Raw genomic sequence first — 20875 nt, 5'->3', positions numbered from 1 at the left:
CTACAGGTGACGGATTTTAGTAGGTTAACCTATTACATTGCCATTTATTGAATTAAAATGTAATAACAGTGAAAGAGTGTTTACAGATATAATTACTTTTACGTTTATATAATCTTTAATATATTAGATACTGGACTGTGTTTTGTTTCGATATAACCTTCAGTTCTATTTAATTTAAACTTAATTAGTAGGACTCTTTTAGTGTAAAACTATTTTGTTTAAACTTAATTTAAAAGTAATTGGTGCATGCATTGCATGATATTGGGCCGGGATCTTGACATTTTCTTTCTGGCTGTTTCTTCCACCTCCTTTTATTCTTTCTGCACCCCTGTAAATCCCAAAAACCTTAAATTATTCCTCATTAAAATTATAAAAGGTAAAAGTTACTCTGAAATACATCACAAAATATATTTGACATGTGTATTTCAAATCGTATTTTCATATTTGAAAATATCTTCTTACATATTTTGAAATATATTTTTGTATCCAAAAGTATATTCTAAATATGTATTCTAAAATAAATTAAAAATAAATCTTCCGAATCAGATGTTCCATAAGGTATTACCGGATTGAGTTCTTCTTCCTGATTGGGTTGCAACAATTTCTTTTATTTTTCTTAAAGCATGTGGGGTTAGTTTTGTTCTCATCCTTAAATTATGCGCACACACATCTACCTCCTCATCATCCATGACTTAGAATTCACTGCAATGACATGTAAAACCTCAAGCATAGAATTTGTAGGTCATGCCTTGAAGGAATTTGTTGTACGTGTAACTCAAACTTTCACAATTTTTCTTTGATGTTTCTTCACTTTTTTTTATAATCTAAACAATCTAACTTTCCATCATTTTTTTCTCCATTTCCATCTTTTTGACTCCCCAATGCAAACAAAGTATAAATTGAAAAAAAGTACTTCTTTTTCTTTAGTTTCAACAAAATGGTCATACAATTAAAAGCCTTCGTATATGCATACTACCAGACTAGACAAAGACATATAGCGATAAATGTAACCAAAAAATTCCTAGGAAACATCTCATGATGTAGCACAGTTCCTGCTGCAGGACAAATTTAGTCTTCTAGCCAAAGGATATAGAGATAGTCATGACGGCCCTGCTAAGAGAGGAGGGCCCATAATGATATACTATCAGCAATTATAGCATATTTCTCGTATTTTTGTGCATGATAAAGTCTGTTTGGTATTGTGGGACTTTTCTTGGAAGTGGCCACTCCCTAATTTAAAAAAGGCTATCCATCATTTTCCTTAACTCTTTCGTCACGCTGGCTGAACTTCTTAGGAACACTTATCGGATTAAAATTTTTAAGTATTACTCATAATTTGTATTGATCCGAACATTTGTTTCAATAATGATAAACCAACCATGGGTGACGGCGGCATTTGATTTCTTCTAGAAATATTATCCCCTAACAAATATTCCTTTTCCGACCATGACTAAGGACTGTGCAAACACCAATGTCGATATTTTTCTTTATAAGCTCATTGTCTTGAGTTTAAGTTGTTAATACCCTGCAAGATTTCAGCTAACGCAACATGGGAACGGGTCCTTTTTCCTTTACACCTTTTAAATTCAACGAATTCCTTGGCGGTTATGGCTCAATACAAGGAGAGGATGTTGTGCTCCAAAGGTAGCACACTTTCTCTTCAACAACAGAGCTACTAACAGGGATAAATACTCACGAAGATCAAACTCAAAAACAGCAACGAAGTTTCGATTTTGATCACGTGATGACAGAGGAGTTCAACTTCGAATCTGTTCAGCCACCAAAGAAGTCTTCTTTTCAAGAAACTAAGGGACAAAAGGATAAACAAGTGCTGCCATCTTCTCTAGCATCACTAGAGCTCCTGAGCATTTATGGAAGCAGGTTCAATAAGCTAGGGACGCAAAACATCAGGCGTAGTGTTGAAACTTGCTTTAGTCCTCAGAAGTTATCAACTGAAGAAATAATAAGATTGGCCGGAGCAAGGTATCTTCAACACTCTACACAGTGGCATCATGATATTTGCATCCCCGTGCACCCTTATGGAATGAGCCTTGAGGGTTTATCGGAAGAAGAAAATAGAGGCGTGGAGCACGCTCAGTTTCTTCTGGCAGCTGCTGAGAGGGTAGGGTGCCAGCAATTTGAACGAGCCAGCATGCTACTTTCCCATTTGCTGTGGAACTCCTCAGGTGGTGGTGGAAGCCCCGTTCAGAGAGTTGCCTTTCATTTCTCTCAAGCACTTCTTGAAAGAATCAAAAGAAAAACGAGAGGAAAAGTGACATTGAACAAGTGCAAAAAAAACGAGGAAAGGGAAATGATCGAGAAGCTAATATTGGATACTAACATGGCTATTACGTGCCATAATAAAATTCCTTTCAATCAAGTAATGCAGTTTGCTGGGGTGCAGGTAATTGTGGAACATGTGGCATTTCAAACCAGAATACATCTCATAAACCTTGATATTGGGTTTGGGGTGGAATGCACAGCTTTGATGCAAGCATTGGCTGAGAGGCATGAAAGGCAAGTTGAGCTTCTGAAGATAACCGCCATTGGACTTCAAGGTATGACCAGACTGGAAGAAACAGGGGAAAGGTTAGTGAGTTTTGCTGAATCCTTGAACTTGCCCTTTTTATATAAGATAGTGTTCGTCAGAAGCATCACAGAGATCAAGGCTGAGCAATTTGGAATTGAAGATAATGAAGCTGTCGCTGTTTATTGTCCTTATATGCTGAGGACTATGGTGTCGGATTTTGTCTCTTTGGAACACTTGATGCGGGTGATGGGAAAAATCAGACCAACTATAATGATAGTTCTTGAGGTTGAAGCAAAGCACAATTCACCCTCTTTTGTGAATCGATTCATTGAAGCATTTTTCTTCTATGCAGCATATTTTGACTGCATTGATACCTGCATGAAGCAGGATTACGAGTGCAGAATGCGACTTGAGGGAATATTATCAGAAGGGATACGGAACATTATTGCTATGGAAGATGGAGAAAGAATGGTTAGAGATGTAAAGATAGATGTTTGGAGAAGATTCTTTGCAAGGTATAGAATGGTGGAGACTACATTTAGCGATTCATCATTTTACCAAGCTAACTTGGTTACCAAAAAATTCGAGTGTGGGAATTTCTGCACTGTGGAAAGAAATGGGAAATGCCTAATAATTAGATGGAAAGGAACCACGATTCATTCTATCTCAGCTTGGAAGTTTCTTTAATTTGATTTCCATGAAATTCCCTTTCATTTCTTTCATCCATGTATTTATTTCCTTTTTTTATGTCTCCTATACTACACAACTATTAATATATATATTAATATATATGATAAGACATTATCCGTTTTGGGTCAAGTCTTCACGGTTTTACTTTTAATATCATTTCAAAAATGTTGGAAACACGTATAGATCTCTACACATGGTAAATCCTTGACTAGTTTTGACGGTTTTGCTTTTGACGGTTTTGTTTTTGACATCATTCCAAAAAGTCTCTTATCATTAAAGTATCTATACGTATATAAACCCTTGATTAGTCCTTTTTGTATTCAACGTGGACTTTGTTTACATTACAACCATTTTTTATCACTTTACTGAAGAAATCTACTAAGGTGTGCTATTGTATCACCTTAATTTTTTTTTTCATTCAAATAATACACCATTATTAATTACTTTTTTCTCAATTTATTTCTCTATGAATAACACTTACACATTTGCATTTCTCTGTCCTTAAAATGACAAACTTGTGGGCTTAAGGATTAAATTATAAGATTTACACACCTAGGCATTAATCATCTACATTGTCACCACTTGTTTTAATCTGTCTTTCTCCTAATCACTTGAAATTATTTATAAGTGTTGTTTTCTTTCAGAAATTTTGTATCTTTAACAGGCTCAACATTTATTTCTTTTTCTCTTTTCAAATATTGTCATCTTTTTTTTTTTACACTCTGACCAGTTTTTTTTTTAAGATTTTCAAATATATTTTTGATTGAAAGGGGATCATATCAAATAAATGAACTTTTGTGAATATTTTACATCAATGACATTTTCACCGTCATCATAATCTAAAAAAATCTTAATATTTTTAATGGTGAAGATGAAGGGGACACAATAAATGTTGGACAGGGTAGGTTAAATCAATTCTGATGTGTCACACAGCACTTAACCATTCTAACTTTACCTTTCTACACCTTTATAATTATTTTTCAGTTCAGACAACAAAATATAGAAGCAACAGGTTATTGGTTAGTGGTGCAAACCCCTTCTTTGGTGAGGTTGACTCCGAGAATACTGGGAATGCGGTTGGGAATAATGAGTCTCGTATTTATATTAGAAAAAAAATATAAAGTTACCTTTAATATATATATTAGATAAAATTGTATTATATAAGAAAAAAATTTATAAAATTAATTTTTTAAACTTTAGGTTAAAAATAATCTCAATCTTTTTATCTGTGTAGGACAATATATATATATATATATATATATATATATATATATATATATATATAATTTTTGATTGCAAATATATTTAATGGAATAATGTACCAACAGAATTGGTCTTAGCATATATTTTCTTAATTTTTTCACTCTACAGTTAAAAGAACTAAACGAATGAAAGAAGTTTCCAATAACAAGAAAAAAAAGTGTAAGAATCTGTCAAAATGAAACGTAATTTACTCCCACAATATAGGCAATAGTGTAAAATATAATGAAGAAAATAGGAGTGCGTACCTTACGCAACCACCAAAAATTACGTTGCTTTTGTTTCCGCGGTAGGCCATGTAACCAAACGTGTCAAAACTCGGAAACTGTTAGTTTCTCTCACACAAGCACACAGGGAGTGAGTCTTTCTTCCTCTTCTTCCTCCTTTGATCGATTCCACACTACACGGCACATCATCGATGGTGTCCAAACCTACGGACTCCGTTTCCAGACCTCGAGTCAGTTTCTCTCTCTTCCTTCAATTCAAAGATAACTAAATAACTAAATAAGTTGTTGTTTAATGCTTCAATTCCTATTTTTCTCTTTTTATTCACTTTGCAACTGCTTTTCAGAATTTGCTTATGCCTGTATAGAATTTTTGAATTTGATCCCATATTCACAGCGTACATCATTTAAGAGCTCTCTGTTCCTCTGTCTCTCTGTAATTGAATATCACAACACTTGAGTTGCGAGTAGGGCTTTCGGATTGTGCTTAGTCTTCAATGTTGGTTTCTGTTTTCATGTAGATTTTTAATTAAATGGTCTTTTTGCTTCATGAGTGAGAATTGAAATTTTACATGCTACTGCATATAGGGGATTTTGTTTTGTGATTTTCCATTTTTGTATTTTTAAAGTGGTAACGTTTTTTCTGTAATGTCCATAGAAACAACTTGGAGAGGCTGCAAATGATGCATTGGGAACTTTGTCCCTCAAGATAAATCAGTTGAAAAAGCAAATCCAGGCGGAGAGAATTGTATACATTAAAGTAAGATTGATACCGGGTTCATGCTGCCTTAGCTTTATTTTTCTAGGAAAGTGTCCAGACTTTTGTTTGCTGAAGACCTAATTTTTTGTTTCTATTTATTCGAGAAGTTGCCTTAATCTCTATCTCGTAACATTTAAATTTTATTTCAGTTCTTGTTTAACATTTTCAGAGAGTTAATTTTTCTAATTTGGTTATATTGGTGACAAGTCTTTGTATGAGGTGCAGTTTTCCTTATAATGTTTCTGGCTACAACTTTATGTTATGATTGCTAATTTGAACTTGAATTCAATTAATCAAAAATTTCAATGTTGAGAGGGCTCTTTTTGTACTCATTGCAATCAACCTTAGTTATATTTCTGCAGGAAAAAATTCAGAGCAATGAGAAGAAGCTACAATGTCATACCTCAGGAGTCCTATCGGCAATAACAACTAGGGGTTTTTCACAGACAGAGGAAAATAGGAAAACTCCAATTCTTTCTAGAATTGACCGTCCTTTATGTAAATTCAATGGTTTCTCTCCAGTCTCAGGAGACAAAGACCACAACAATCAAGATGTATTATCTGCTACAAGTATCAAAATACCATATATTGAAAGATTACCGCCATATACCTCTTGGATATTTCTGGACAGGTGTTTTAACTTTCAAATAATTAATGTTCTCTCCTGATGGGCCCATTGTGCAATTTTGTTTTTCAAATTGAAACTACCTACTTCACATTTTAAAACAGAAACTGAGATTTCAAAGTTTATTGATCAGTGAGTACCCAGATTGTATAATATTTTTATGCTATTTTAAATCTTTCACATGCATCAGAAATCAGAGAATGGCTGATGATCAATCAGTTGTTGGAAGAAGACGAATCTACTATGATCAACATGGAAGTGAAGCACTGATATGTAGTGACAGTGAGGAAGAGTTAACAGAACATGAGGAAGAAAAACATGAATTTTCTGAGGCTGAAGACCGTGTTCTGTGGTAAGTTAGAATGAATAGGGTGGAGCTGTGTTAAGAAGGTCCATTTATTTGTGAAGATTCAATGGAAGTGGAATCATCTTGATTGTAATATTTCTCATTAGCTATATGAATAGCATTTAATTGACAAGACCAATGTTTTGTTAGAGTGCAAATAACTGTCTTAGTATTCAGGAAACAATACTTTTATTGTGATCGCACAAGAGTTTAATAACATTTATAAACTTTAATGAAATGTTCCACGTTTTCCCTTTCTATAATTACTGTCTTGGTTATTTGATTTGCTAGGATGGCATTTGAGGAATATGGGTTAAATGAGGAGGTACTGAATATTGTTAGCGAATTTGTTGGGGGCACCACTTCAGAAATTCAGGTAATCTTTTATAACTTGTGGAACGAGGTTATGCTTCATGGTTGGTAATCTAACTTTAAAGAAAAAAAATGCATGTGGCGATTTATATTGAGAAGCCATTTTTATTTCTGGGAGAAATTTTGAAAACAATCTGCAGGAGAGGTACACAAGTATTAAGGAAAAGAACATTGGTAGGTTGGATCAGGATCAGCCTTCGGAAAACTCAGGAGATCTTGAATCTATTATTGGCATCTCTCCAGAGAAAACCCTGAGTGCTGCATTAGATTCTTTTGATAATCTTTTTTGTCGCCGGTGCCTGGTATGTGCTAAAAGCATGATACTTTGCTCATTCTATCATCTCATAGTAAGTGCATCCATTCTTTCTTGCTTTTCATACAGCAGATTTTTGATTGTCGTCTTCATGGCTGTTCTCAACCTTTAGTATATCCTGTAAGTAACTGTATCCTGTGTTATTTTGAACTCAATCCATAGTCATCTCATCCATATGGCTAATTTGATGGTTTACTTCAGAGTGAAAAACAGACAGTATGGTCTGATCCTGAAGGTGACAAGAAACCATGCAGTGATCAGTGTTACCTTCAGGTATTTTTCCTTGCCTGAGATGTATATTTGCAAATTTTGAATTTTTTACTAGTTTTCAATTCTCAAAGATGAAATTAGTCACACCATCCCCCCCTCCTCTGTCTCTCGGTATTCAGTTGAACAGGTTTTCATTGACTGTCGACCATTATACAATAGATATGGTGGAAGTAAAGTAATCCAGTCAATATTTTTGTATGAGGCATGTTAACTTATTAAGGTGTGCTTTAGATGTAGTATATGCTGATTGATTCTATGCGTGTGTCTGTTTTGTCTATGGGTGCCCACTTTTGCACCCAGCTTCAATTTCAACTCAGGTGTTTCTTGTATTTGATTTACATTTCAATTACCAGCAGTTAAATGAAGTCAAAGTTGTGTCAGAAGATGCAACTTCTGGGTCTGATCAAAATAAGAGAACTACAACTATGGAAGAGGCAGATGGGATATCGGCACCCTCCACTATAGAGGAACCTGGTAATCAGAGTACATCACCTTTTCCAACAGAAGTTGATTGTCATAGATCTCTCAATTTAAATGTTCCTATCTCAGTAAGTGTGGAGAAACGGAAAGTCACAAATGTGTCAGACACAGCACTTTGTGACTCAACTCCCCCTCCTGATGGTTCTCAAAATTCTAATAAAAAACTGAAGACTATCTCAGATGATGTAATTACTGTAAATAGTGATTCTAGCAATAACCTTTTGGGTGCATGCGATGAAAGTAAACATACTATTACTTGTGCAATTTTGGACAAATCTGTTAAACATAATTCCAATAAATTAATAGACTCTTCTAGCACTTGCGATACGGATGAGCAGGACAAAAGTATTGGGGATGGACCCAAAGACCCTACAAATAAAACAGAATTTAAGAAATTGTCCAGTTCAATGGAAGGGAAAGTTGATGGGATGCCAGGCCTCTCAGATTGGAAACCTCTAGAGAAAGAATTATACTTGAAGGGAGTGGAGATGTTTGGAAGAAATAGGTATGGAGCTTTCTGTGTTTCGCCTTACATTATTATTATAGAAATGCAAGTATGTCACCAAATTTAATTTATAGTGTGTTTGTTCAGTTTCTCATGTCTAGTATATGTTTCTTCTGCCTGTTTGCACACTGTTTTGTTATAATTTTATTTTATTTCACTTATCACTGTTGTTGTTGATGTGGAAGTTACACTTTTCTTTCTCTATAAATGCTACAAACCCAACCTCTCTTTTAACTTCAATTTCAATTAATATTCTGGAAGATGTGAGTAATTACTGAAAATAAAGCTTTTAACTTCGAAGGAGTTTGTAAACTTTTTGTACTTTCGTATGTTATCTACTGAGTGAAATGAGTGCTTTGTGTTTCTTGAAAGTAACAAATTGTCTTGCACTCATGTTCTGGAAGAAATCATTGAGCACTTGATCTCTCCCCTCCAGTACCCTCCAAAAAAGAAAATAAAAATGGGTAGAAATAAAGAGTTCATGTAAATGAGAGGAAAGCCACCCTCTACATGCTTGATGGGGTTTAGTGAGGGGAGGGTAATGGAGTGGTGGGGGAAGGGGAGGGCAACAAGTAATTTCAAATGTTGCCAAAATGTCATGTTGTAGTAGCCTCGCCTGTATCACCAATTTAGATTAATACCTGTATCCTAGTAGTGGAAACTCTGTACCTCTGAAATAAATAACCTTCACATCTGTCAGTGGAATTTGATGTATTACACACTATATCCATATAACATATGATGTAGTTATTTGCGAAATAATCTCTTTTCTTGTGCTAGTGTTGTGGTCTATTGCAATTTGCAACAGCCCGTTTCATTGTATTATGCAATTAATAATAACTATTGATTTTTTCTGAACGGCAAGTAATAAGCAACCCATTGAGTGCATAATTTGAAAGCTTTGTAGGAATCTTCTCCAATTGTTACTATTGGTTCTTACGCAAATGAAACTTAAGCATATTGCATTTTCCTGTCATATAATTTTACTTCATGTTAGTTCTAATTTAAAGTGAAACTCGTACTCTGCAGCTGCCTCATAGCAAGGAACTTACTTTCTGGCTTAAAGACTTGCATGGAAATAGCTACTTACATGCATGCTGGAGGAGTGTCAATGCCCCACGGATCTATCATTGCACCTAGTTCAATCATGGATGACAAGGGAAAATTTGATGCAGAGTACACAGTGAGAATTTCAATCTTTCCTGTTTCCATCTTCTTTGCCCTACTACATTCTTGTGTAGGTTTTGTAATATACCAATAGGTTATATGGCCAATCTTTTTATTTAAAAAAATTATATAACCAACATCAATATTTTCTAAAATTTCTTTTCAAATAGAATAATGGATATCTCAATAGGCCAGTTAGGCATCGAACTTCAAAATATAGGAATTATCTTTGATTGAAGGAATTCTTTTGGCTTTCTTATTTGGCTGCCTCATAAATAGGGTGCTTATGCGTTGAACATATGAAGAGATTGAGTTACTTTTGAGTTGATAAATATTCCTTCTTTATTACCTCTGCCACTACTCCATTTGTATGACGAGTTTTTTTTTTAAAAAAAAAAAAAAATAAAACATCATTTTGTACATTTGTGGCACTTAAATTTATTGTGCTACTCTTTGTTCTGAAAACTTCTACCAACCTTTATGAGCACACTCTACTTTAGATGCCCACTAAATTTCTTTGTATCTGGGTTTTCATGTTAGGACCAGGAGATGCCATCTAGGTCACGATTGCTGAGGAAAAGGGGCAAAACTAGGAAGTTTAAATATTCTTGGAAGTCTACTGGCCACCCATCAATATGGAAAAGAATTGCTGATGGGAAAAACCAATCTTGCAAGCAGTATACACCATGTGGATGTCAGTCAATGTGTGGAAAGGAATGTACTTGTGTTAATGGTGGAACATGCTGTGAAAAGTATTGCGGGTATTTCACTTTTCCTTTAATTAAGTATGTAGCTTTTCTATTAATATAATGGAAGAGAAAATTGCAAGACATCTTGTATTTCTCCTAGCTGTGTGTAATATATTGCACTATTTGAATTATTCTTGTTAACACTAGCAATTTGGGAGTAATCTGGATTGGTGGTTGTAATATAACAAGGGTAATCTGGATCGATGGTCAAATATGGTTTCCCTAGGTTAGCAAATTTTTGAACATAATACAAGAAGCAATCATCTACTTCTGAGGAGCAACAGATGTAAAACTGTCAATATAAAGCTATTTCTACAAAACTCGTTTTTCAGTGGTTAGGTTTCTATAAAATGCAACTTTCAACTTAATGTGTGGACTAAGACTTGATAAATGTAGTTGTGTTCTTATATCATGATTTAATTAATAAATTGTCTTTTCTACCTTCAGTTGTTCAAAAAGCTGCAAAAATCGATTCAGAGGATGCCATTGTGCCAAGAGTCAGTGCAGAAGTCGACAATGTCCGTGTTTTGCTGCAGGACGGGAATGTGACCCAGATGTTTGTCGGAATTGCTGGGTTAGGTAATATGCCTAGTATATTTGCTGTGAAATTTATTTTAAGACTGCTAGTTTTTAATGAACATATCTCCATTCTATTGCTTCACCTGATTAAGAAAGTGATTATTCAAAAAATCACCTATAATATTTGTGCACCAATAATCCAGTATTTCAGTAGTATCTGCTCAATTTGGTTGTTTCTGTGTATTAACCTTTTGGAAAATTTTCAGTCATATATATTGACTGACTTGAGAAACCAACGTCAAACTCTTGCAATCATTTTTTATTTATTTCTGGTTTATATAAATATATTATATTTTAGCAAATATTAATTTGCATACATTTTAGCAAATATTAATTTGTCCCTTTTAAATATAATGAATGTTTTTTTTTATTAATAGCACAAAAGAAAATTTAAAATTCATTAATAATGTGGGTAAATTTGATACATTGGTAACGTTGTTTTAAAATTTCAACAAAATCTACTGAAATAAATTACTTTCTATTGGTGTGTTGTGATTGCATTAGAAGTGTCTCATATTAAGGATAAGAGGGATTTATAAAGATTAAAATAGAGAAAAGAGGATGTGTATGTTTTGCAGGGCCTGAAAGACCCCTCATATGATCTTCCTATGCATAACGATAAAAAATTGATACAATGGGAACATGAAAGATCAAAAGACTACCCTAGACTTCTAGGCACAGAACTAAGTACAGCTGGAAGAGGTTCCAACACACTACCTCCTACTTTAGACTTAATAATTACTCTAACATACATAGATTTAATAATTATTCTAACGGAAGTATAATTTATTTCCTTTTTTAGTTAGGAGTGATTGCTCCAGATTTTTTTCATCAAATTAGATCTTATTGTAAAAAATCACACTACAAAACTAAACATTATTCAAATTTTCTTTTCTCTCTTTCTCCTCCCTCGATACCTAATAAATGCCAGCTGTTCTTGAAACTGTCCTTATTACAAATGTAGGAATAAAGAGAACATAGTATATAATCAAGAATACCTAGATTAAATGTCTATTATTAGAAATGTTTTTATTTATTCCTGTATCGTATCTTACTATTAGAGAACATCAAATCGCCTCTATTTATTGTATTGATTATGTCTTTTCAATATAAATAAAACATCCATGCTATCTTAAAAACACATTGTTTTAGCTCAGTGTCTCTCTTTCCTGTATTCCTATATTTTAACATGGTATCTAGAACCTTTTCTAAAATCCAATGTCTACGGTGGATTTTATTTTATTTTTTGCAAACCTTTCTCTCATTTGTATTGATTTCATCTTTTCATTATAAGTAAAACATCCATGCTCTCTCAGAAACGCAGTTTTAACTATGTCTCTCTTTCTTATGGTTTAATAACATGGTACCTTATAACCATGTTGTCCTAGTAGATCCATTGTTTCTTGAGGGTTTTTTTTGGCGAATCTCTCTGAGGTTCACATGCACTGTTCTAGTGCTACCTCCTACAAGTTTCTGGAGACAATTGTTTTCTTCGGCACATACAAGGTTGGGCTTGTGTCGTGCTTAACCATTGAACTATCCAAACATCAAGGCCAACGCAGGTCATCCATCCTTGTGCCCTCTCTCACATCTCTCCCCTGTTCCAACCACAACTCCAACCGGTGCATAGCAACGCCTGATGACTGACCAACCTGTGCTCAGGTCACCTCCTCCATACATTTCTTCCCCTGTGGTAGTGCCTTCATCGGAGTTTGTTAGGTGGTCTAATCTATTTTTCTCTCCTTGGATTATTTTGTTCTAAATTTCAAGGAAAAAACATATCTTCGAGCACCACATCAACTTTCATAACAAGTTCTTCCATGTAGTGACTTTCGCACTAATGTCAATTGTTTCGGGTGTGGGGTCAAGGATTACAATCAAAACATTTCACGGCACACTTTTCTCCAAAACCCTTATCATAGTGTCCAAATCCTTGTCATTCCTTTTCCAAGTTGTAGGATAGTACAAGGTACTCTAATGCCCAACAATAAAGTCTTAAATTCACAATAAATGCAATTATCTATCTCTTTACCTGATATTCATATTTATAAGTTCCCATGGACTTATAATTAGCATAGGCCAGCCCAATAACCGATAAATATACTTTATCAGTAACTTGATTATTAGTGATGTTTAAGGTTTTTTATTGTAACCATTTGGCCATCTCCAGATCCTGACTGCGCTATTGACCATTCGGTCAATAGCTGATCAGGCAGTCATATAGTAAATCAATTTTCTCTAATCACCATTAGGCGACTCTTCCATGACCTAGGATGCTTCTCCAACACTTCTTCAAATATATCAATGTCGTTTAAGGCCTATTAAAATTGTAACAGGGGACCTATCTTCACCGAATAATGTTATGGTGTAGGCTATGTCTGATCTTTTCCCTATCTCTCATACTGAATTCCGTCTCTTCTAGAAATTATTGAACTATTGTAATTTGAAAAGGTACACATTCGATGCATAACCTGTTTCACTATACTAACTAAATTTATCACCATCAGTTCATAAATATATTTGTTTGTCCTTGTTATATTTTGTTCCTATTCCTAAGTCTCCAGGTAAAGCTTTATCTCACTTAAAGTGGTTTCAAAGAGTGGTTGATGAGATGTGTTCTTCATAGTAGACACTCAGGAGTTTGTTCCTCTTCCAATTGGCAAATTAATTGTTGGTGTCAGTGATTTTACACTTTTGAAATGGAATCTGATGGTAAAATTGATCAGTATAAAACTTGTTTTGTTTGGTTGTTAAAGGATATACACAAATCTATGGCCAAAATTATATTGAGACTTTCTTTACAGTTGCCAAAAGGATATCTATTCGACTTCCCTTTTCCATTGCAACTACTATTCACCATTAGATGTTATTAGCTTGACATCAATAATGCATTTCTTCATGGTGATTTTGATGAGGAAGTCTACATGAAACAATATCTTGGATTTGTTACTCAGATTGAGTCATCTAATATTGTATGTCACCTTAAGCAATCACCTATGGTTTGGGGGTTTTCAAAATATCATCTAGCAGTTTGGAATGATACAAATTGATACTGATCACTATTTGTTTTGTTTCCATTCTCCTCAAGGATGTGTGTATGGCATTATATATGTGGATGACATTGTTATCACAAGCAATAATAAGAAGGATATTATCCTACTGAAGACTTCATTTTAACTCATCCTGAGTGCAGTAAGTCCATTTTTAAGCTCTCGTTGTCAAGACCATTTGCAGGGAGTCGTAAGGATCCTAAAATATATTAAGAATGTTCATATGACAAAGACCTCATTTAAGGGAAATACTTAAATTTTTGGGTATCTTGATGTTGACCTGGCAAGATCACCAAGCAATATTGTGTCATTACTAAAAGTAATTTAGTATTGTGGAAAAGTATAAAACAAAATGTTGTGACAACATCAAATGCAAAAGCAAAATATAGGCAACGCCAGTTGTCACTTTTGATCTAATATGGCTAAAACAACTTCTCAAAGAGCTTAAATTTGAAGAAAACTTTGTATGTGGCAACCAGGTAGCATTACACATTGCCTCTAATCCAGTTTTTCAATTGAGGTAGATTGTTATTTCATAAGTGAAAAATTGAGTTTTGGTACAATACCACTAGATTATATATAAATTATTAGGAATGTCTTTATTTACTCCTTTATCATATTTTCATTATTAGAGGAGACTAAATCTTTTCTATATGTTGTGTTATTCCGTTTTCTCAATATAAAGCATTTATGTTGTCTCAAAAACATACTATTAAAGTTCGATGACTCTCTTTTCTAAGATTTAACTATCCTAAATTCCTTTAAATTCTTAATGAACTACATTGATTGTAATCATTTACTTCTTAGAACTTTTAGGTGAATTTATCCTTTTTTTTATACAGGTAAAGAAATTCTTGTGCGGAAACAATTGGGTAAATCCTGAACAGATAATTAGGCTATTAAATTATTCATCACAGGAGCTCATATCCTCCACAAGCCCCACCGCGCCCCACCCAAAACTTTAGAAACCATGAATTGATAATTCTCTATTTAGCGAGTATCTTCTAGTTTAGAACCACCGTATTTCCCTTTAATGCTGTTTAAGTAAAAAAATTCTCGGCGGTTTCCCCTTTTGTATGTTACTTTGACTATATGCTGCCCTTCCACCTCAAATCATTGTGATTTCCTTTTAAAATTATGTTCTTTGTATACAGTTGTGGTGATGGTTCATTAGGGGAGCCACCCCGGCGTGGAGAAGGTCAATGTGGAAATATGAGGCTTCTTTTAAGGCAACAACAGAGAGTAAGTCACTAGGCGTTTAGAATTATCCACATTCAATTCTCATGTCATGGATCAAGACCATTGATGCATAACTCATGCATTTGGGTCTGACTGTTGCTTTATTGGTGTCTGTCAGATTCTGTTGGCAAAGTCTGATGTTGCAGGATGGGGAGCTTTCTTGAAGGTTATTGATAAGATTAACAGATTCGTTTATTTTCTAAATTCTAACATTAGCTTGTTCACCTTACTAAGATGATGATATTTCAGAACCCTGTTAACAAAAATGATTATCTAGGAGAGTACACAGGAGAACTGATCTCCCACCGAGAAGCCGATAAGCGTGGGAAAATATATGACCGTGCCAACTCTTCTTTCCTTTTTGACTTGAATGATCAGGTATGTCGCATCTTCTACAGTTTTCTTCTGTCTTGTGCTGCTCTCGTTCTTTTCTCAATTGAAATAAGTTTCCTTGTATTATTGTTTTATTATATTTTTGTTACTTTTGTCAACCTAGTCTTTTCTGTCAATTTTCTTTCAAGGCAAGCTAAGCTATAACAAGTTGGCACTGCAATCTAATTTAGACCTTAAAGCTGCCTTCTGTTTTTTAACAGTACGTTCTTGATGCTTATCGCAAAGGAGACAAGTTAAAATTTGCAAACCACTCTTCAAACCCCAACTGCTACGCAAAGGTGAGTTCAGAAACTCAAATTTTAGGAATTTAAAGTAGTATACTGTTGACTCAGTTGCTTTATGTTATAATTGTTGGCCTCTTCTTGTACTTGTGGCATAGGTGATGCTGGTTGCTGGAGATCACCGAGTAGGCATATTTGCCAAGGAACACATAGATGCTAGCGAGGAGCTCTTCTATGATTATCGCTATGGTCCAGATCAAGCACCGCCATGGGCACGTAAACCTGAGGGTTCCAAGAGCGACGAATCAACAGTTTGTCAAGGCAGAGCAAAGAAACACCAGTCTCATTGACGATCCTGGAATCCTGGACCAAGTCCAGACATACATATTTTTGGTTTCTACTACCTTATTCTCTACATAAACAAATTTGTGACATCCCATGGGATAGGTTCGAGATCAACTATCACAGAAGAAGGGCTCATCAAACTGTCACAGAAGAAGGAAACAAATAATCGGTTTTGCTGATGTTAATATGCCTTAAATTATGGATAGGACACAGCTAGGTAATAAAATGGGCAAGAGATGAAGGCATGATGAAGCAGGTCAATGTTGAGGGCAACAAGCTGGAAACTAGCCTAGCCGTTGGGAACAAAAGCAATAGAATTTCGTTTCGATACTAGGCATGACATTTCAGCCAACTTGATTTTCCCACTTCATTTTTCGAGTCATCCAAGATATTTATAAATAGAATAAAGTGCCGCCAAATGAAAAAGAAATATATTTTAAGTGTTTTTAGGACATTTCTGATAGCAGAGAAAGAGAAAAATTATGCGTTTTTATTTTATTACATGTTATCATTTTAAAGATACTTTTCAAAAAAATTATACACTTATAATTTTTTATTTATACTTCAATTTAAATACAGTATTTACAAAATGAAAAACTTTTTTTTTACTTTTATGATTTAAATCTTAAATTCAATTATTACTCGTCAAATTAATATGTTCAAATGGAATATTCTTTTGTAAAATGTGTATCTTAATTTCAATACAGTATCTATAATGTATAGATTAGATATACTCTTATACTTGAAGTATTATAGAGTCATAACGTTAAACGCAACTATTGTTGGTGTCAATCATATCTGTGATATCTTATATTCATTAATTTCTATCTATTTAATTTGTTAAATAAAGGAGTTTATAGATTTTTATCAATGAATTTCATGTTTACTTTTACATTTTAAACAATATAAATAAATATTACTTATAAGATTATGTATAGTTAAGTATTTATTTTATTTCAAATTTAGGATGTATAATTATGAAAAATCATATAAAAGATGTAATGCTCCTATTTTTTGCATTCTACAATTCTGATCCTTTTATCTTAAGATAAATGCATTCATTTTTTAAATTTAAAACAATTAGTTATTTAACTTTAACAATCTAACGTAAGACTTTGATATCAACTTCGATTCACATATATGTGTGACATCCCAATTATATAGAAAGACATACATAATCAAGACTTCATCATGCACAATAATTGAAAGCAGTTGGAGGATAATATAAGTAATTAGGATTACAATCATCCTTAGAACAGTACAAAAATGTGTAGTTGGAATACTAGAATTTCTCCCTTAAAATATAGAGAATTTATAAACTTAGAACATAATAAAATTTCTTCAAAATATCCTAGGACAAGAGAATTAAAGCCTAGAGAACTAGGCAACAGCATTGTCGTCCCTATCAAGAGTTGTTTCCAAAGTATCCTCCTCGCCATCTACTCTCATCCAAGTGGATGATCATTGCAAAGGAAACAGACGCAAATATGGCACAAACACAAGCAATTGTAAGAGTGAGCTAATTATATAAAAAGAATACAATTAAGAGCATGTACATACAAGAGATTAATTTAAAGCAACCAGGATAAAACATACATCCTATCATGTTAAATACTAGACTTGACTCGTCCGGACATTAGAATGATAGTCGAGCTATGGCGAGTCATGCACCTGTGGTGGCTTGTGATACTTAGGCTCCCCCGCCTTGGGCTCCCCGCCCTGGGCTCCCCCGTCCTGGGCTCCCCCGTCCTGCCACATTTACGAGGTTAGTCTGTTCCGCGCCCTGGAGTAAGATGGAAGCCTCCAAGACTAAGATCTCCTGCTACTCCTCACCACATGGTTCAGTCCTCTCTATGTAAAAAGTAAGACCGTTGGAGCGTTAGGAAGACCCCCTTGAGTTCCTACTTTCATTCTAAAACATTAAAAATCTCATCAAGAGATTCTACATAGATGAAACTTGGTTTACTACTTGAATCGTAATTTCATCACTTTTGTAATCATATACTTTTCAAACATAGTATCAATAACAGACATCAACTCATTTATCACAATTTATAAAAGTAACCGCTCCATAAAATTTAATCTAAATTTATCAACACCAAAATTTTTATAATTACTTCCAAATGCCTAAATATATGTAGATTCGAATATATGAAAAGTTACTTTCTTTTAATTCTATTATAATAATTATATTAAATCATAATAGTATTATAATATTTATATTAAATTATTGCACAAACATTTTTAATTTATATTAAACCAACGTTCATATTATAAAACTATACTATCTAAAATTCATTAACATACGTACCGTCATATATAAAATTCATAAACCTACTAATTATATAAAACTATATTATACAAATAAAATATAATATCATACGTACTGCTACTAAATTTTGTATGTAACTATATTATATTAATATAATTCATTAACATATAATATTAATATAATTTATATGTGTTACTAATTTTTATATATAACTATATTATATTAATATAATTCATTAACATACATATTGTTACTGTTATATAATATTAATATAATTTATATGTAACTACTCCCTGCACCATATATATAATACTAAATTATATTAATATCATAAATATTTTAAGATAAAAGAACATATCAATATATATTACTAATAGTAATCTCTCAACATATGCTAATAGTCAATGTATCCCCTAAATCTTCAAAGCAATCACGGACCCACTAGAAATCATTAGCCAAACACTTCTTTCACTTTTCCCCTCAACCCATATAGCCCTCTGAATTTGATTTATATATGCACCAGAAATAACCATGCTTTCATAAAGAGATAAACTCTACCCTATCTTTTTTAAACAGATTTTATTTTATTTATTTATTCTTTTGGTAAAGTGGAACATATCCTATCTTTCCTACCCATCCATTTTCCAAAATCTGATAAGAGCAAAATGCTCCTCCCTCTTTGCAACAAAAACAATCACTGCTCTTCCACTATTTATTATATAATATTTATGCATATACACATCACACTTGAAAGCCTCACCCCTGATATATATTCAATATAAAATTTTAACCAACTCATGAATATCGTGCCTTCATCCTTAACATAAATCTCTCCCCTTTACACATTATATTATATTTATAACGCACAAAATCCATTAATATTTTCTACTTAATATCAACATATTAAGTTCCCCATAAAAACTACCCCAAACATTGATTCCCCTTCTTAACAGTGCTAACACAGAATTTTCAACTTCCAAACAACTCATTACAGTTCAATCTACAACCATTAAATTCAATAAAATCACTACACAGATAAGTCATCATAAATTAAGTATACTCACTTTTTATCAGTTTCATAACTCATCACATATCCCACAATATTTATAAAACTTAACATGCAATTCCAAAACAGCACACCAAAATAAAATTCACCATACATACAAAGCATATAAACAATTCAAAGAAACATAACTAGCTCCCCTTACCTTTTGGTTCTCACAGCACAATTCCTAGAAAACGCCCTAACAATACCTCTGCATAGAGATAATTTCGACAGTACCTACAAGCCACCAAATTGGTGTAGAGCATAGACTTTATAGCTTGATAGGATAAGGAAAATAAAAATAACTCTACTTGTAAGGTAGAACCTTTGTATGAGTAAAACTCTAAGGTGCGGAGAATGGGAAATTTACCTTATTAGTGGAGAGACGCGAAACTAATCGGATGGATTGGAAACCCTCGACTCCAGAAACATAGGGGCACCACCTATTTGGAAAAGCAATGGTAGAAATTTGAGAAAGGGTAGAGAGAAGATGGGACAATGTTTAGAGAAAAGACAGAACTTCTAAAGAACCCAATTTTTAGAAAGAGAGTAAGAAACTAACAAATGAATTCTAATTTCTGAAAAATTTCTCTCTAAGGTGAGGCTATCCCTAACCTTTTGGGTCTGACTGCCTCACATAAAGTCTAATAGCTTTAAAAATTTTTAGACCCTTACAATCTGACAAATAATTATGCAACTCCATGAAAGGTAAAGTTAAATTTCTTTAAAATAGACAAATAATTTTAGTAAACACAGTTGAGTGTGTTATGTAAAAGTCAGCATTAATTAATATATTATCGAGAATGTCGTAACTTGGATGATTAAACTAAAACTATTAATTTTCGAAAATTTGAATGAAATATTAAATGTTTTTATTTCAAAACGTGGGATCAAAATAACATATTAAAAGAAAACTAAAAATACATTTTAAACTAACAACGTGATGTAATTTGTTATTTCTTGGCAATGGGTCCCACTCATTTATACAACTTCCGGGGAACTTAGGTTTGCAAGAATTCGTTTATTTATTTATACATTTTGTTTATTGATATGAATGAAGTATCCTTTCGTTAACTGTACCCTTTCAAATCTTAATGTTCAACTTCGTTTTTATTCCAACCATTAATAAAATACAATTCATTATATTTTTATGGTTTAATATCGCTTTTGGTCCCTAGTTTGGGAGGTTTTGTTCAATATTGTCCTACTTTTTTTTTTAGTAACAATCGATCTCACTCTTTGAAAAAACTGTTCAATTGACTCCTTTTTTGTTATGACGTCAATTTTCTAACGATACTGGTTATGACGTCAATAAGTTCTTTCATGCATTCACCTATCCGAATGTTATTTTAACAGTCCTAACATAATGTTATATTAAAAATCATGTCATCATCGTATACAATAAGGACTATAATAAACAATTTAAACTTGAATATGGGA

The 20875-nt window shown here is 33.3% G+C and overlaps 2 protein-coding genes and 1 long non-coding RNA gene across 8 annotated transcripts; 2 read left to right on the top strand and 1 right to left on the bottom strand.

Moving 5' to 3' along the window:
- Nucleotides 1-1562: 1562 nt before the first annotated feature.
- On the top strand, nucleotides 1563-3217 carry LOC106770471 (DELLA protein RGL1-like). The gene has a single exon (XM_014656280.2). It carries the CDS (start codon nucleotides 1745-1747, stop codon nucleotides 3215-3217), a length of 1473 nt encoding a protein of 490 aa, XP_014511766.1. The 5' UTR covers nucleotides 1563-1744.
- A 1508-nt stretch (nucleotides 3218-4725) lies between these two features.
- Nucleotides 4726-16570, top strand: LOC106772407 (histone-lysine N-methyltransferase EZA1). 5 transcript variants are annotated; one of them, XM_022784975.1, is made up of 18 exons: nucleotides 4727-4937; nucleotides 5363-5464; nucleotides 5827-6095; nucleotides 6280-6441; nucleotides 6727-6811; nucleotides 6948-7109; nucleotides 7190-7240; nucleotides 7322-7393; nucleotides 7744-7864; nucleotides 8177-8375; nucleotides 9405-9558; nucleotides 10083-10303; nucleotides 10739-10870; nucleotides 15075-15162; nucleotides 15278-15325; nucleotides 15409-15537; nucleotides 15753-15830; nucleotides 15932-16570. In XM_022784975.1, the coding sequence occupies exons 1-18, from the start codon at nucleotides 4899-4901 to the stop codon at nucleotides 16121-16123; spliced, it is 2304 nt and encodes a 767-aa protein (XP_022640696.1). In that variant the 5' UTR covers nucleotides 4727-4898; the 3' UTR covers nucleotides 16124-16570. The 5 variants fall into 5 exon arrangements, with proteins under 5 accessions (XP_014514285.1, XP_022640694.1, XP_022640695.1 ...); XM_014658799.2 differs by having other exon boundaries at nucleotides 4726-4937; nucleotides 7193-7240; nucleotides 7747-8375; XM_022784973.1 differs by having other exon boundaries at nucleotides 4726-4937; nucleotides 7193-7240; nucleotides 7744-8375.
- Nucleotides 16571-17389: 819 nt separating this feature from the next.
- On the bottom strand, nucleotides 17390-20060 carry LOC111242330. Of its 2 annotated transcripts, none has more exons than XR_002669139.1 (3): nucleotides 19806-20060; nucleotides 19599-19672; nucleotides 17390-18030 (listed from the first exon to the last, which is right to left on the bottom strand). It is a non-coding gene; the product is annotated as an uncharacterized LOC111242330 (long non-coding RNA). The 2 variants fall into 2 exon arrangements; XR_002669140.1 differs by having other exon boundaries at nucleotides 17390-17969.
- Between the last annotated feature and the right edge of the window lie 815 nt (nucleotides 20061-20875).

Source organism: Vigna radiata, chromosome 8, assembly GCF_000741045.1.
Source record: "Vigna radiata var. radiata cultivar VC1973A chromosome 8, Vradiata_ver6, whole genome shotgun sequence".
Taxonomy (NCBI): Eukaryota; Viridiplantae; Streptophyta; class Magnoliopsida; order Fabales; family Fabaceae; genus Vigna; species Vigna radiata.
This window is presented reverse-complemented; position numbering and strand designations above follow the sequence as displayed.